The sequence below is a fragment of the Anabrus simplex genome, chromosome 4 (assembly GCF_040414725.1).
Source record: "Anabrus simplex isolate iqAnaSimp1 chromosome 4, ASM4041472v1, whole genome shotgun sequence".
NCBI classification, from domain to species: domain Eukaryota; kingdom Metazoa; phylum Arthropoda; class Insecta; order Orthoptera; family Tettigoniidae; genus Anabrus; species Anabrus simplex.
The window spans coordinates 451,658,773-451,676,479 of record NC_090268.1 but is presented as its reverse complement, the minus strand read 5'-3'; the positions used below and the strand labels follow the sequence as shown (position 1 = coordinate 451,676,479).

The following is a 17,707-nucleotide window of genomic DNA, read 5'->3' as shown; positions in this document are numbered from 1 at the left end:
GTCCTAATATTCTCAGAAATTTTGTTCCATTCAGAAGAAGTGCAAACTGGAAATCTTATTCGTTGTAGAATTTATCTGAGCTTTTTACCAAAATATCAATTGTTACGCTCTTTTTTTCTGGTGTGCGGTGAATATGTACAGTATCAGTATGGTGTGACTGATCTACGATAGTTCACTACATCGACAAGTCACTGTCTACACTCATAAATCTCTCACTGACTAATCGCATACCAAATGCACAGTACAACGAAAGACCCGCAGCAATATCAACACGATAACTCACTCACTCCCAAAAGTACACATTAGATCACAGTTGATCCGTTGATACTTCTGCTGTCATTGAACACAGTATTACTACAACGTACTGTAATAACGTTGAGAAGGCCATGGAATTGTCTTCAAACAAGTTTGCCACTGTAGCACATAACCTGAAGATATCTATAAAGATCTTAAGTATTATACAACATATGCAAAGATGGGATGATGATGTCCTCTGTAAATGGAGCTTCCAGAACTACCTTTCATTAGCACACACACAACTGAGTGCTTTTCTGAGGAATTTCAGAATCATGGAGTGTTATTTTAGTGATAAACGTGATGTAACTTTAACCTAACTTCTCTCGAGTTATTGATATACATATAACCAGAAGATTCTCTAATGACTGACACATCAATATTATAGAAAACATGACCTAACCTATAATATATGAGTTGTATTTTGATGATGAAATAAAATACACAATCTGGCCTGTAATATATGGGAAATGCTTTCAGTTATAGACACATCATATCTTGCATCATGGGGAGTAGTTAACTGCAGACTCTCCAGAGCAGTCATCAGTATGTTAGTTCACCTGATAGTGGCAGTTGTAAAACATCAATTTTTATGGTCTAGCCAGTTCGAGACTTGTTGGCCGGCGCAGCAAGAAAGGTGGGCGTATGAAATTTGTAATCACTAAATTGCATTCAGATTCGGAACATTTTCGCAGAATTCATACGGAGAGAGGACATGTGACGTGCTGATTGTGATTCGTCTGTCGGATGGAGAAGTTAAGCAGTGTGATTTTTATTCCACCGAGTAGGATATGTGCCAATACCGTGTTCCACCCTGTCACTACCTCACTATCATAATCACCTCACGCCCAGAGGCGGAGGTCGCCCAAAGGCGTGAAATGGAAAGGCGTGGACCTTGCAAGCCGAAGGTCTCCTCAGATATTCCTGGCACGTAGAACCATGCGCTACATTTATAATAAAGATGTATTACGGCTGAGGGCATCCGAAAATTTATATAAATTAACGTGACAAAATATGTGACGGAAATGTAACCATAGCAACCATGCAGGTTGTGATGTACGGTATGGAAGGATGGCCATACAATTTTATCTAGCAACCGTGCAGGCAGTGATGTAAGGTATGGGTGAATGGCCAGATAATGTTACCTAACAGCCGTGCAGGCAGTGATGTACGGTATGGAAGGATGGCCATACAATTTTATCTAGCAACCGTGCAGGCAGTGATGTAAGGTACGGGTGAATGGCCAGATAATGTTACCTAACAGCCGTGCAGGCAGTGATGTAAGGTACGGGTGAATGGCCAGATAATGTTACCTAACAGCCGTGCAGGCAGTGATGTAAGGTACGGGTGAATGGCCAGATAATGTTACCTAACAGCCGTGCAGGCAGTGATGTAAGGTACGGGTGAATGGCCAGATAATGTTACCTAACAGCCGTGCAGGCAGTGATGTACGGTAGTATGGAAAGATGGCCAGACAGTGTTACCTAACAGCCGTGCAGGCAGTGATGTAAGGTACGGGTGAATGGCCAGATAATGTTACCTAACAGCCGTGCAGGCAGTGATGTAAGGTACGGGTGAATGGCCAGATAATGTTACCTAACAGCCGTGCAGGCAGTGATGTAAGGTACGGGTGAATGGCCAGATAATGTTACCTAACAGCCGTGCAGGCAGTGATGTACGGTAGTATGGAAAGATGGCCAGACAGTGTTACCTAACAGCCGTGCAGGCAGTGATGTACGGTAGTATGGAAAGATGGCCAGACAGTGTTACCTAACAGCCGTGCAGGCAGTGATGTAAAGTGTAACGGGCGGTACACCTCCACGCCACTAGTTCAAATATTGCTCCAATTGAAACTCCTCTACAGGAGAAAGCCTGAACTTTAAAAAACTTTATTAACTCAACAGTTTCTCAGAAGATGGCTCTGTGTGAATTTTGATGTGTTTTTGTTTGTCATTGATCAAGAAGTGTGGACGTTCTCTACCAGATGTCTCTACTAAAAACTATGATCACGCACTCTGGTGCAAAGGAATGAACCTTCTTGAAGAAATTTTGTATTCAAAAGTTGTTGTCTTTACTAAATTTTGTTCTTTTATTTTCGGGTTGGCAATATTAATCCTTCCTTCCACCAGGTTTGAACTTAGCAAATCCCGAATTTCTTTAATTAATTCTCAGCCAATCATGTATGTCTTCTTTGATATGGATATGTAGCTCTAAGCTATCCAATCAAGTTGAGGGAGTGTGTCTACTCATTCTTGAAAGGTCTCGAATTTTCCACGAGGGTATAAAACTGCTGATTTTCTTGTCTCGGGGCCACTAGTATAACATCTAACTCAGTGTGTGAATATGTAGCAGGGGGCGGCAAGCGCTTCGTTCTTCAGACAGCAGATCTTCAACAAGGTAATGGCCTTTTAACATCCTTATTTCGTGCTAGCTCAGCAGTTTAACTCTCGGGGAGAGTTCGAAACCTTTAATATGTAAACTATTAAACATGTAAACCCTTTTCCTGGTAAACTTCAGTTTTCGTGAACTTTAATTCGGGGATAGAGAGTGCTTTACCCTCTCGAGCTCCCCCTCATTTGAAATTGAGGTGACTACGTTTTCGTAACCGTTTCTTCTCTTCATTAATGTATTAAAGTTTTCTCATACGAGTCACCTCCCTAGCTTGGGATTAGCCCCTGTATTATCGGCCTAGCGCTACATAGGTTTTAATAACTTTAGTGTAGGAGTGCATGTATTCGCCTCCATTCAATTTTGTATTTTGGGCCATTTAATTTACCCGATGTTTTGTTTTCTTCATGAGAAGGCCCTGTAGGTTGGGTATTAAATGCCCCTGCTTCTTTGTGTGCCTTGAGGGCAGTTAGTAGTAAGCGTTGTTGTGGCCTTTGATAGGCTTGTAAAAATCGAGAGCAGGTCAGCTCTTTCTGGTATTTTGGAAGGTGCCTCTGGGTGGCCTGACATTATTAAGCGAGAGCAAGAGCTCCATGTAATGAAGGGGATTTCTGCCCTTTGTTAAATTGTGGGTGTGAGCTGAGAGCTCAGATTTAGGGGCTTGTAGTCCAGAATTTGTAAAGTTGCTGTGTACCTGATTTAACTGTTGTTATTTGTTGTACGCTCAAAATTCTATGTTACCATTGTTAAGTTTTGAAAATATAACCTTGCTGAAATTTTAATTCATCTTTCGAACTTGTAGTTAGACCCAATCCAGCCAGCACCTTCTTTCACCTCTGACTTCCAAGGATTACTCCGTAACAAGTGGTAGCAGAGCGTGGTTGAATGGGTCTCAATTTAGCCCCTTTTGATGGCTAAACATTGCTTTTGATTCGAACTCTAACAATTTTCTCAGTCGCTGGAATTTATGGATTTTTCAAAATTTTTCTGTCACCATGCCCGGCCCTCGCGATGTCCTCCATCCCGGCTATTTGCGCAAGGAGGAATTAATCTATGAATTAACAATTGGAAATGTGCAATCTGGGGGCACAGTTGCGGTAGACACCAAGAAGCTTAAGGAGTCCCTTGATTTGCCTATTTCCATCCCAATTTTGGGAGAGAAAGATATTGACGACTCTCTTTCCACGATCACTGACAATACTACTGAGCTAGCATCCGTAGATAGTTTTTTGAAGAAAATTATCCTTCTCCTAATCAACCTAAACGTGTGCAAGCTAGATTGTTTCATTTTTCTAATAGAGTTAACGATCGGTTGTCTCTAAAGTTGAAGGACATTCAAGGGAAGGAGGTTAGTGCTCTTCTCGAAAACCTTTCCACATTGTCCAGTAAGGTTTGCCTATTGTTAACTGGGGCAGTTCCTCCCAAAACCGACCAACCCGCTACGGTAAACGTAGTTAGCGAGGAAGACTCTAAAGGAGAAGAAAATAGGAAATCAGTAGGAGTTCAACAAACCTCTGCTCCATTAGACAATTAGTTTAAACGTCGTACCTCTTTGAATAATGCACCTTCTGAATCAGCTTCTCCGCCACTTAGGCCTCTACCTACTATGTCACCTGGCTTCAGCAGTTTTCCCCATCCTTTAGCAATGTTGCTCAGAGGTATTTCTAAGTTCTCCGTCAATTCCACCAGTGATGTTATTGCCTTTCTAATATTTGTTTGTTGAGTTTCAGGATCATGCCCTTGTTTTTTCTCTTTCTCCGTGTCAAATTTTGCAGATCATTTATCCCTCTTCAATTGGGGTTCTATCAGACAAGATATTTAGGGAAATTGCTGAACAGTCATCCATAAAAGACTTCCACGCCCATCTGTTAGCTAATTTTATTCCGGCTCGAGCTAGGTCATCTCTAATTCAGAAGTACTATTATAGAGTACAGTGACTTGATGAAAACCTGGCAGACTTCATCCAAGATATTAAGTTATATACTAGGGTGTTTGCTCATCATTTTCCTGAAGACCAAATTGTACAGGCCATTGTGGAAGGCATTTCCCCATCGTACAGGTCTTATTTGTGCTTTGCGTCGCGTCCGCAAACTTTCGCCGAGTTGGAAGCCATGGCTGTTTCAGCCGAAGGGGTTAGATACGCCGACACCTTACGTGTCGCGAAAGAACCCCCTCCACCTTCTAGTAATTTTCGGCCTCCACCTCGCCGATCCGTAACACCCCGTCAATGTTATGCTTGTGGGTCACCCGACCATCTTCGAAACAAGTGCCCCTTGATTAAATCCAATGGGACAAACAAGGGAGCAGGGTCATCTCAAGGCTGTTTTAAATGCGGCGCTTTTTCACATATTGCCAAGAACTGCCCTAATGCTAACAGCACTCCCTCCTGCTCAACTTCCGGTGCAACTTCCACCAACAATCATAAGTGACTAGTGGCTTCGGCTGAGTCGGCAGATTCATCTTTTCAAGGCTCAGCCCAGGTTAAATCCGATGAAAATTCAGGGAAAAGTCAGAACTGTTCTATATTACCATTTGAATGTCCAAAAGAATGTCTTAGGATTGCGGCAGATTCACCCGCACCTGTTCCATTTCTCAAAATTGAATTGAATAATGAACCTGTAACAGCTCTATTAGGTTCTGGCAGTGTGTGTTCCATTATTTCGGCCGAGTGGTTCTCCAAATTGAAATCTGTTTTTAAACTTCCTGATTTTTGTTCGTCTTCGGTTCAATATGTTTCGGCTAACTCATCTCCATTAGAAATTTTAGGTTCTCTGTATGCCACAATCCGCATTTTGAAATTCACTTGGAAAGTAAAACTGTTCGTGGCTAAGAACTTGTCTTGCCCCATTATATTGGCAGCGGACTTCATGTCTCACATTGGTCTAGTGCTCGACCTTCAGAGCATGTCGTGCACTTTCAAATTTGCTAGTAAATTAAAAATCTCTTTATTAAAATGTAGTTCTGTGTCATGTTCATCTATTTCGCCTACCCAGGATGAGATGTTGTTAGACATTAGACATCTACCTGAGGAGCAGGCTGATAGTATTCGCAAGTTGTGTCAGTCGTTTCGAGAGGTTTTCTCTGATACTCTTGGTGTTACTGACCTCATTGAATACAAGATTGAGGTTACGGATTCGATTCCAGTCCGGTTTCCACCTTATAGACTGTCTCCACCTAAAATGAAGGTTTTGAAGGAAATCATAGATCAGATGTTGAAGGATAGTATAATTTGGCCCTCTAAGTCGGCGTATTCATTGCCTATTTTCCTTGTTCCGAAACCCCAAGGTGGCTTCAGGCCTGTGATTGATTACAGGGCACTCAGTCGGAAGGTGGTGTTACAGTCTATGCCCCTTCCCGACCTTCATTCTTTTTTTTCATGGTTTCGTAAAGCTAAGTTCTTCACCACCTTAGACCTCAATCAGGCTTATAACCAGATTCCTCTGGCCGAAGAATCTAAACATCTGACAGCATTTGCCACTGATTGGAACGTGTACGAATACAACCGCGTGCCTTTCGTGCTCCCCACGCGAGCAGCCGTGCTTACGAGACTGCTAGACAGGGTCTTCTCCGACATCAAATTTGAGTATCTATACCATTATATTGATGATGTCGTCGTATTTTCTGAGACCTATGAAGAACATCTAGATCATCTGAAAGAGGTCCTGAGTCGCCTTCGTATGTCAGGGTTGACGGAGAAGTTGTCCAAGATTGCCTTCGCTAAGCCATCCATGTCATTTCTAGGGCATGATGTGTCGCCCGATGGTGTCGCTCTAGATCATTCTAGAACACAGGCCATCCGTGATTTCAAACCTCCCAAGGACATCAAAGGTATTGCCATTTTCATAGGCATGGTGAACTTCTTTAGGAAATTTATTCCTAACTTTGCTAATAGAGCGGCGCCCTTGAACCTTCTTCGTAGGAAAGGCATCAAATTTGTGTGGGGGCCCTCTCAACAAGCCGCTTTCGAAGACCTCAAACTAGCTCTTTGTAACGCCCCTGTCCTTGCTATGCCCGATTTCTCTAAGAAATTCATCGTCCAAACCGACGCGTCGTCGTCGGCGGTAGTTGCAGTCCTTCTTCAAGAGACTAAACTAGGGAGGCGACCCATCACCTATGCCTCTAGGACATTATCGGCCCAAGAATCCAAGTACTCCATCTATGAGCTCGAAGGTATGGCAGTCTTATTTGCTTTAGAAAAGTTCCGTCTCTATCTGGAACATGTCAAATTTGACTTTGAGACCGATAACCAAGCCTTTAGCTGGGTCCTAGCTAGGCCACGTCGTACGGGTCGCATAGCCCGCTGGGCCATCCGAATTTCTGTCTTCCAGTTTGACTTTAGGCATATTAGAGGTACTGAAAATGTTGTGGCTGACGGGCTAAGCCGTATGTTTTCTAACAATGTAGAGACCTCTGAATGGGTAGACAGTTCTTCACTTCCCGAGTCTATTCTACCTGAGGTTAATGCCATTCTAACTGATGCTCCCATGCTCATTAGGGACATTGAAAAATATCAACTTGAAGATCCAACGCTGGCCCCAATCATAGAAACCCTTTCTTCTGGGGAACATGTGGTCCCTTATGTATTGAGGAATGGTGTTTTATGTTGCCCGTCGGGGCATGATAAGAAAATGAATGTTGTGGTTCCAGCTGTTTTCGTGCCCATGATCTTCAAGTACTATCATGAGACCCCATTAGGGGGGCATTTAGGCATCTTTAAAACTAGAGAAAAGATCAGAGAAATGTTCATTTGGAAGGGTATGGACGGAGAAATCCGTGAATTGGTAAAAGCTTGTAAATCTTTTTGGCTTAGTAAACCCACCATGTCCACTAAACAAGGGCTCTTGTCTTCTCATCAACCGTCGCGCCCCATGGAACGTCTTTACATCGACTATGTAGGACCCTTCCCCCAGTCAAAGGGGAATGCCAACAACTTCATCCTTGTGTGTGTGGATGGCTTCACTAGATTCTCATGGTTATTTCCGACTAAGCTGGCTACCGCTCAGTCCACCATATCTTGTTTAAATTCCATCTTCGCTTCTTTTGGTTCATGTCAATACATTGTTTCTGATAATGCTAAAGCCTTCACCTCCAATCTCTTCCGTAAATTCTGTTTTGTCCTGTCCATCCCTCATGTAACAACTTCTGCTTACTATCCTCAACCATCTCTGGCTGAACGGGTCAATCTTAATCTGAGGTCGGCTCTTATTGCCTATCATCATGAAGATCATTCTAGGTCTGACACGTCCCTGCATTGGTTAGCTTTCGCTCTGAATTCGGCGGTTCATGAATCCCATAAGTTTACTCCAGCTTCTTTGATGTTTAAGTTTGTACCCAAACGCCGCTCTCTAACCTTTGGTCTCTTAGTGATATTCTACCTGAGACAATAGATCCAGATAACATTAAACATCTTTGGAAGAATGCTAAGGCCAATCTTGAAGTGTCTCACGAAAAGGTTAGGGAAAGGTATGATCGTGGACGGAGGCCCACCAATTTAAAAGTAGGAGACCAAGTTACGGTCAAGAATTTTGTTTCCGCGGGCAAGCTTGCCCCCAGATTTCATGGGCCGTGCACCGTCTTGGATTTTCTTACGCCGGTCACATTGTTAGTGAGCAATCCAGCCACCGAGAGAATCTTTAGGGTTCACCTGTCCCAGGTGAAACCTGTGTAAATTACTTGCTCATTGGATCTTTAACATCTTGTAAGAACCCCAAAGGTTATATTTTTTTCTAAATCCTAGGCCTTTTGCCCCTTACATTTTTACATTTGGTTGTTTTTTTAATCTGCTTAGTATAAATATTGTGAAACCTCCTCAGAGGGTACTCTGCTGTCCTCTCCGTACGGACATTACCGAGCTCGATAGCTGCAGTCGCTTAAGTGCGGCCAGTATCCAGTAATCGGGAGATAGTGGGTTCGAGCCCCACTGTCGGCAGCCCTGAAGATGGTTTTCCGTGGTTTCCCATTTTCACACCAGGCAAATGCCGGGGCTGTACCTTAATTAAGGCCACGGCCGCTTCCTTCCACTTCCTAGGCCTTTCCTATCCCATCGTCGCCATAAGACATATCTGTGTCGGTGCGACGTTAAGCAAATAGCGTACGGCCATTACCAAGCTTCCGTCTCCTGCTAAACCACACCAGTGGCAATAAAAATAAAAATAAATTAAAAGTTTCCACGCCGCTGGCCCCTCAGCCTCAACTCCAAGACAGTACCCTAAAACATTAATGTCCAACACAATTCTGCCGCCGAGATCTTACTGTTTCAGTGCCCTCGCAGCCGTGGGGTACGGGCCCACTCCACTCCAGTGAGGTCAACCAGTGTACGGCGAGCCGGAGCCCTCCTTCCGGCCGAGGCTGATGTGCGGAGCACCAACCGCAAACTGCTCCAGGACTGTAAACAATCGTCGCGTCTGTGGCGTGCTTCACCACGACTACCCCTCTCATAGTAGCGAGAGTGGTGTATCTCAGGGTACTTGAGGGGTCCGAGCGGCCTCCTCTGGATACAGGCAGCAGCGGCATGTCGTGCCGTCAAAAGTAATCGGCGGCTAATGTACTTCTTCAGCTACATGGAGACTCTATTTCTGCAATTAATAATTTTTTGCTTCAATCAACCTTTGGTGGACTTAGAAGAAAAATATTACTTCCATGAATTAATGTTTTTATTTCGCAATTCTACTACTACAAAGAAATTCTAAAACTGGACTTAATCTAGTCGCACTCATCTATATCAAACAACTTAAATGACCTCCGACTACTGAAAAATTGTATTTTCTCTTCTAAATTCTTCTTCAACCATTCAGCAACAAACTTGGACTTCGTTTTGGGAAAAAAAATTCTCTTCTGTGTCACCCCTTTGAAGGACTTTTTTTGGGGGGGGACTGTACCGGGCGGTACACCTCCACACCGCTAGTTCAAATATTGCTCCAATTGAAACTCCTCTACAGGAGAAAGCCTGAACTTTAAAAAACTTTATTAACTCAACAGTTTCTCAGAAGATGGCTCTGTGTGAATTTTGATGTGTTTTTGTTTGTCATTGATCAAGAAGTGTGGACGTTCTCTACCAGATGTCTCTACATTAAACTATGATTATGCACTCTGGTGCAAAGGAATGAACCTTTATGAAGAAATTTTGTATTCAAAAGTTGTTGTCTTAACTAAATTTTGTTCTTTTATTTTCGGGTTGGCAATATTAATCCTTCCTTCCACCAGGTTTGAACTTGGCAAATCCCGAATTTCTTTAATTAATTCTCAGCCAATCATGTATGTCTTCTTTGATATGGATATGTAGCTCTAAGCTATCCAATCAAGTTGAGGGAGTGTGTCTACTCATTCTTGAAAGGTCTCGAATTTTCCACGAGGGTATAAAACTGCTGATTTTCTTGTCTCGGGGCCACTAGTATAACATCTAACTCAGTGTGTGAATATGTAGCAGGGGGCGGCAAGCGCTTCGTTCTTCAGACAGCAGATCTTCAACAAGGTAATGGCCTTTTAACATCTTTATTTCGTGCTAGCTCAGCAGTTTAACTCTCGGGGAGGGTTCGAAACGTTTAATATGTAAACTATTAAATATGTAAACCCTTTTCCTGGTAAACTTCAGTTTTCGTGAACTTTAATTCGGAGATAGAGAGTGCTTTACCCTCTCGAGCTCCCCCTCATTTGAAACTGAGGTGACTACGTTTTCGTAACCGTTTCTTCTCTTCATTAATGTATTAAAGTTTTCTCATACGAGTCACCTCCCTAGCTTGGGATTAGCCCCTGTATTATCGGCCTAGCGCTACATAGGTTTTAATAACTTTAGTGTAGGAGTGCATGTATTCGCCTCCATTCAATTTTGTATTTTGGGCCATTTAATTTACCCGATGTTTTGTTTCCTTCATGAGAAGGCCCTGTAGGTTGGGTATTAAATGCCCCTGCTTCTTTGTGTGCCTTGAGGGCAGTTAGTAGTAAGCGTTGTTGTGGCCTTTGATAGGCTTGTAAAAATCGAGAGCAGGTCAGCTCTTTCTGGTATTTTGGAAGGTGCCTCTGGGAGGCCTGACATTATTAAGCGGGAGCAAGAGCTCCATGTAATGAAGGGGTTTTCTGCCCTTTGTTAAATTGTGGGTGTGAGCTGAGAGCTCAGATTTAGGGGCTTGTAGCCCAGAATTTGTAAAGTTGCTGTGTACCTGTTTTAACTGTTGTTATTTGTTGTACGCTCAAAATTCTATGTTACCATTGTTAAGTTTTGAAAATATAACCTTGCTGAAATTTTAATTCATCTTTCGAACTTGTAGTTAGACCCATTCCAGCCCGCACCTTTTTTCAGTTCTGACTTCCACGGATAACTCCGTAACATAAAGTATGGGTGAATGACCAGATAACGTTACCTAGCAACCGTGCAGGCTGTGATTTAAGGTATGGATGGATGGTCAGACAATGTTACCTAGCAACCGTGCAGGCTGTGATGTAAGGTATGGAAAGATGGCCAGACAATGTTACCTAGCAACCGTGCAGGCTGTGATATAATGTGCCTTACAATGCCCTGGTTGCTATCAAGAAAACGCTGAGAACCAACGAGGTACATTATAGTGGATAAACTTACTCACAGCTTATCTGAATCGTAAATCCTCTTCTGCAGCACAGCATAGCTCAATCGGAGAAAGGTAAATGGGTAAAGTGGGTCGGCGAAGTAATATAGAAAATGAAGAGGAATTGTTCGATCAGGTCATAAACTAACGCAAGCTAAAATAGGAAAGTGCGTGAGTTGCAAATTTCGGATCTAGATAACAAATATTTATTACAAAATGAGAGGTTTGTTGACTCATATTAAAATTAATAAACAAATTTTATACAAGTGACCTTTTTAGTTAATAATGACATTAAAAATTGATTTTCGGTTGTCGTCTGAGATAATGATGGGAAAACCTTGTATCTCCAACCTTAGCTGCAGCGGCAATCGGGTTACCAGCTTATTCATTCGGTACAGCTAAACTCAACAGAAATCAAACAGAATAATAAATCAAGGGAAAGTTAACTCGCATACACAAGTGATACTAAAGTATATCCCTACTGATATTATGCTGCAGGACTTAAGGTTAACACTAAAAGATGCAACACAAAATGTATGACATCAAAGATTCGAACTCAAGACTCCACAGAAAGACATGCACCATTTCTAATTACGACACAATTGGGAAACAATTTATTAACAATACGCCGAAATGCATGGACTGACGGTACAGGCAATCGTGTATATATTTCACATTTTAGAAAGCCGTCAGGAAAGGGTCAAAGTCCTTTTTGGTAAACAGAGACTTCATTGTTCCGACCAGACGTGTAGAGAGAGTTTCCTTCAGAGAGTAACGTCAGATCTAAGAAGCTTGCCTCATAATCGAGAGCCATCACGAACCTGCCTGCGATTTACGAGCGGCTGACAGTTGCTAAACACACAACTGTGAGACTCTCATTCACAACGTCCCAGCCCTCTCATTAACACAACCCACGTGTAAGTACCACACGTATTCTTATTCCACACAGTGCGAATCACAGCGCACTAATTTATACATAATTTGAGCTCATTTAGAGCTTTATCCCTTGTACGTTTTCGTGCCTTTTGTTTGCACACGCAACTATCATTTCACAGCCTATGCCTGCGTACATAGCGCAATTCAGGGCTCTTATCTATCATTTCTGGGCTTATCAAACACATATCTCTCGTCTCTTATTTATTTATGCGTGAATTCATGGCAGGATCGACCTCGTGTAAGATCTCAGATGCTTTAAGGAAATATTGAACATCTTATAGCAATACGTCTGACAACAAACCACATATATCTAAACATGTCTCATGCATTTCTAGCTAGGCTCTAAGACTCTTGGTCTGCCTGTAGAAAATCTCAGACTGCGCAAATCTTTTAGTGCATGAAATAATGACAACCCTTTCTTCATTGACTGAAGACCTTATATACAACAAAGTATGACACACATGAAAGCAAAAATCAAGAAATTATAACATGTAAAATTAAACTATCCTAATCGTGCTCGTCCTGAGCATAATCTATATAGACTATAAGTGCCCGAGGACACACTTACTATTTACATATTAGCCTGAAGGCGTTAAGTTACATCTTTAAGTTATTGAAACTACGCTATCTCTGCTCCATGCTGATAAGTTAGGATTTGCCTGACCTGCAGCTGTGAATATACTTGAGCAGTTCTCCCGGCGGATATAAGATTTAGCAACCAATGCTAATGCTGTTGATGGAAGGCAACAGTCCGGGTTTCGGGATTGGAGCCATCACGAGGATCTGCGTTTTTCAGCTCGAAACTCGTACTGTTGAGTTGATCGCCTCCTCCTGGTTGTTTACGGTGCCTTGACTGGAGGTGATGCACGCTGCCAGCGGGCCCTCGATCGTTGCCTGTCTGCGATGACGGATGTCCCTGTTGTTTGGCTCGGACCAGCGCTTCCAGCGTGATTAACTGGTAGTATCAGGTGAATTATTGATGTTAGAGAACTGTAAGGAAAAGCCTTATTATTTCGTATCCTTATTTAGAGGCCTAGGTTCCCCTCTTGCCTTCTGGATCATTCCCTTTAGGTATCTTGACTCTCCTTCAAGTTAATCTTTATAAAACAGTACACACGATTTTCCCGTACTAATGAAACTTACAATTGACCGAAATTAATCTGAAATAATTGAAGCAGTACTATCTTTCCGGGCATACAATAACTTGTAACACTAGATGAGAACACGTTATATATACAACTCTGCGTAGAGTAATTAGTGGTAAAGAAAGCAGTTAAATCAGTTTACTGTTCAAAGTTCCTATTTACATGTCACTAGCACAATGCAGTCTGCGACACATGGAGATAAAGGCTGTCTTCTGGTCGTACGATGCGCACAGAGAGTGCATCTCGCGTCCCACACGTGCTGTATTTATGAAAGAGCGTTACACACTCCCGTGAGGTTCCTGCTGTGTGGTCCACTTGAAATGTGCACTCACGGAAAGGAATTTCGCTCACGGTGCTCGAGGTAATTATAGATTAATTCGTAGAAATTGTTAATAACTACATGTGGCATATCAAAATTTGCAGAAACTTATGCTCATTCTAGGTAATATTTCCGAATCTCGCTATTCTTGTGTGGGCAGAGATATCCAACGAATTTCCTTTCCCTCCAAGCTGAATTCTCCTGCGGTTTCTCATGAAGATGCTGGCATTAGGCGTTATGAGTAAGCGGTTCGCGTGGGTTCATGAAATTGTATAGTCCATGCTGAGAACTCCATCCGCTCTGATCTCTTAAAAAGCGCGCAATGTTGCGTGCTATTGCACCATAATATAAAATCTGATGTTATTCCTATGTGGTCTCATCTGCATATTTTAATTATCTGCAGGCCATCTCTATTTGACCATGAACGGAACGGTTCAGTAAGGTATGGATATATGGCCAGACAATGTTACCTAGCAACCGTGCAGGCAGTGATGTAAGGTATGGATATATGGCCAGACAATGTTACCTAGCAACCGTGCAGGCAGTGATGTAAGGTATGGATATATGGCCAGACAATGTTACCTAGCAACCGTGCAGGCAGTGATGTAAGGTATGGATATATGGCCAGACAATGTTACCTAGCAACCGTGCAGGCTGTCGTGTAAGGTATGGAAGCATGGCCAGAAAATGTTACCTAACAACCGTGCAGGCAGTGATGTAAGGTATGGAAGCATGGTCAGACAATGTTACCTAGCAACCGTGCAGGCTGTCATGTAAGGTATGGAAGCATGGCCAGACAATGTTACCTAGCAACCGTGCAGGCTGTCATGTAAGGTATGGAAGCATGGCCAGACAATGTTGCCTAGCAACCGTGCAGGCAGTGATGTAAGGTATGGATATATGGCCAGACAATGTTGCCTAGCAACCGTGCAGGCTGTGATGTAAGGTATGGATATATGGCCAGACAATGTTGCCTAGCAACCGTGCAAGCAGTGATGTAAGGTATGGAAGCATGGTCAGACAATGTTACCTAGCAACCGTGCAGGCAGTGATGTAAGGTATGGAAGCATGGTCAGACAATGTTACCTAGCAACCGTGCAGGCTGTCGTGTAAGGTATGGAAGCATGGCCAGACAATGTTACCTAGCAACCGTGCAGGCTGTCATGTAAGGTATGGATATATGGCCAGACATTGTTGCCTAGCAACCGTGCAGGCAGTGATGTAAGGTATGGATATATGGCCAGACAATGTTGCCTAGCAACCGTGCAGGCTGTCGTGTAAGGTATGGAAGCATGGCCAGACAATGTTACCTAGCAACCGTGCAGGCTGTCATGTAAGGTATGGATATATGGCCAGACATTGTTGCCTAGCAACCGTGCAGGCAGTGATGTAAGGTATGGATATATGGCCAGACAATGTTGCCTAGCAACCGTGCAGGCAGTGATGTAAGGTATGGAAGCATGGTCAGACAATGTTACCTAGCAACCGTGCAGGCTGTCATGTAAGGTATGGAAGCATGGCCAGACAATGTTACCTAGCAACCGTGCAGGCTGTCATGTAAGGTATGGAAGCATGGCCAGACAATGTTACCTAGCAACCGTGCAGGCTGTCATGTAAGGTATGGATATATGGCCAGACAATGTTACCTAGCAACCGTGCAGGCTGTCATGTAAGGTATGGAAGCATGGCCAGACAATGTTACCTAGCAACCGTGCAGGCTGTCATGTAAGGTATGGAAGCATGGCCAGACATTGTTGCCTAGCAACCGTGCAGGCAGTGATGTAAGGTATGGATATATGGCCAGACAATGTTGCCTAGCAACCGTGCAGGCAGTGATGTAAGGTATGGATATATGGCCAGACAATGTTGCCTAGCAACCGTGCAGGCAGTGATGTAAGGTATGGATATATGGCCAGACAATGTTACCTAGCAACCGTGCAGGCTGTCGTGTAAGGTATGGAAGCATGGCCAGACAATGTTACCTAGCAGCCGTGCAGGCAGTGATGTAAGGTATGGATATATGGCCAGACAATGTTGCCTAGCAACCGTGCAGGCAGTGATGTAAGGTATGGAAGCATGGTCAGACAATGTTACCTAGCAACCGTGCAGGCTGTCATGTAAGGTATGGATATATGGCCAGACAATGTTACCTAGCAACCGTGCAGGCAGTGATGTAAGGTATGGATATATGGCCAGACAATGTTACCTAGCAACCGTGCAGGCAGTGATGTAAGGTATGGATATATGGCCAGACAATGTTACCTAGCAACCGTGCAGGCTGTCATGTAAGGTATGGATATATGGCCAGACATTGTTGCCTAGCAACCGTGCAGGCAGTGATGTAAGGTATGGATATATGGCCAGACAATGTTGCCTAGCAACCGTGCAGGCAGTGATGTAAGGTATGGAAGCATGGTCAGACAATGTTACCTAGCAACCGTGCAGGCTGTCATGTAAGGTATGGAAGCATGGCCAGACAATGTTACCTAGCAGCCGTGCAGGCAGTGATGTAAGGTATGGAAGCATGGTCAGACAATGTTGCCTAGCAACCGTGCAGGCTGTCATGTAAGGTATGGAAGCATGGTCAGACAATGTTACCTAGCAACCGTGCAGGCTGTCATGTAAGGTATGGAAGTATGGCCAGACAATGTTGCCTAGCAACCGTGCAGGCAGTGATGTAAGGTATGGAAGCATGGTCAGACAATGTTGCCTAGCAACCGTGCAGGCAGTGATGTAAGGTATGGAAGCATGGCCAGACAATGTTACCTAGCAACCGTGCAGGCTGTGATGTAAGGTATGGAAGCATGGCCAGACAATGTTACCTAGCAACCGTGCAGGCTGTCATGTAAGGTATGGAAGCATGGCCAGACAATGTTACCTAGCAACCGTGCAGGCTGTCATGTAAGGTATGGAAGCATGGCCGGACAATGTTACCTAGCAACCGTGGAGGCTGTGTCTTATGGCTGGTTGCCATCTGACATTAGCAGCCGTTGATGGATGGCCAAGACCGCGAGACAAATTTATCATCGTTTGATTTTCGCAAAGAAAAAAGCGGTTTACTTTTTATCGTATATAGTGTATGTTGTCCGATACCTACCGTACACGTTTCTAGACATCTGATTTCGTTTCAATTGAACACCCTTTATATTCCCTGTAGTGTTCTCAATGTGTTATTTGTTTCCCGTTTCAGGACTCAACGTTACCTGTACTACGATGCACAGAGCTGGAATATTCCTCGTGGTGTTCTACTTCCTGGTTGATCTTCAGTTCAGCCACCAGGTGAGTAAAACAGTCTGGTAGAGAGGTGTCGTAGTTACGTAATCTGTTATTCGGATGTCCGTGGGTTGTCACGAACACCCTCCTGGAATTGTGTCGATTAAGGCCGCACACGCACTGTGGCGCTCAGAAAGCGAAGATTATGGCCGCTTCTGGGTGTGAAAAATCGTTTCGTTTTTACAAGTTGATTTACGTCGCACCGACGCAGATAGGTCTTACGGTGACAATGGAAGAGGAAAGGGGTGGCAGTGGGAACGAAGCGATCGTGGCCTGGTATGAAAATGGGAAACTACGGAAAACCATCATCAGGACTGCCGACAGTGAGGTTCGAACGCACTATCTCCCTAACGGAAGTCCACAGCTGCGCGCCCTTAACCGCACGGCCAACTCGCTCGATGAGTTCCTTTCCCCGCCACTAGCGTACGCGATACCGGTCCAACCACAATATCACGAACATTTTGTTTTAATGAAAAAGAGGAAGGAAATTTTGAATTCAAGTGAGGTAGTGGTGATGATTATTGTTTTAAGAGGAAGTACAACTAGACGACCATCCTGTGCAAGTGAGTTAAGAATACGGTAATTAAACTGTATAATTGAGGCGTTGACATGGGAAAGGTCACTTTTATTACAAATTGTGTTTAATCATCCTCCTGATCAATAGCCATTTAGTTAAGGCGAGATTTCAGTTTAGATACGCTTCAACCCCAACAGAGGTTCATCCACAGTAATATACTGAAACAGGAATGCCCTGTCAGCATTCGCCGTTCATGTATTTCTTGAGGAAAACGCGA

At 43.5% G+C, this 17,707-nt stretch overlaps 1 protein-coding gene across 2 annotated transcripts in view; it reads left to right on the top strand.

Moving 5' to 3' along the window:
* LOC137500601 (vanin-like protein 1) overlaps window positions 1–17,707 on the top strand; it is a 125,697-nt gene that overhangs the window by 28,128 nt on the left and 79,862 nt on the right. For both annotated transcript variants that reach the window (XM_068227547.1, XM_068227546.1), the window contains exon 2: window positions 16,831–16,919. In XM_068227547.1, the coding sequence (XP_068083648.1) occupies window positions 16,854–16,919 (66 nt within the window). In that variant the 5' untranslated portion in view covers window positions 16,831–16,853. The remainder of the gene's footprint in view (window positions 1–16,830; window positions 16,920–17,707) is intronic.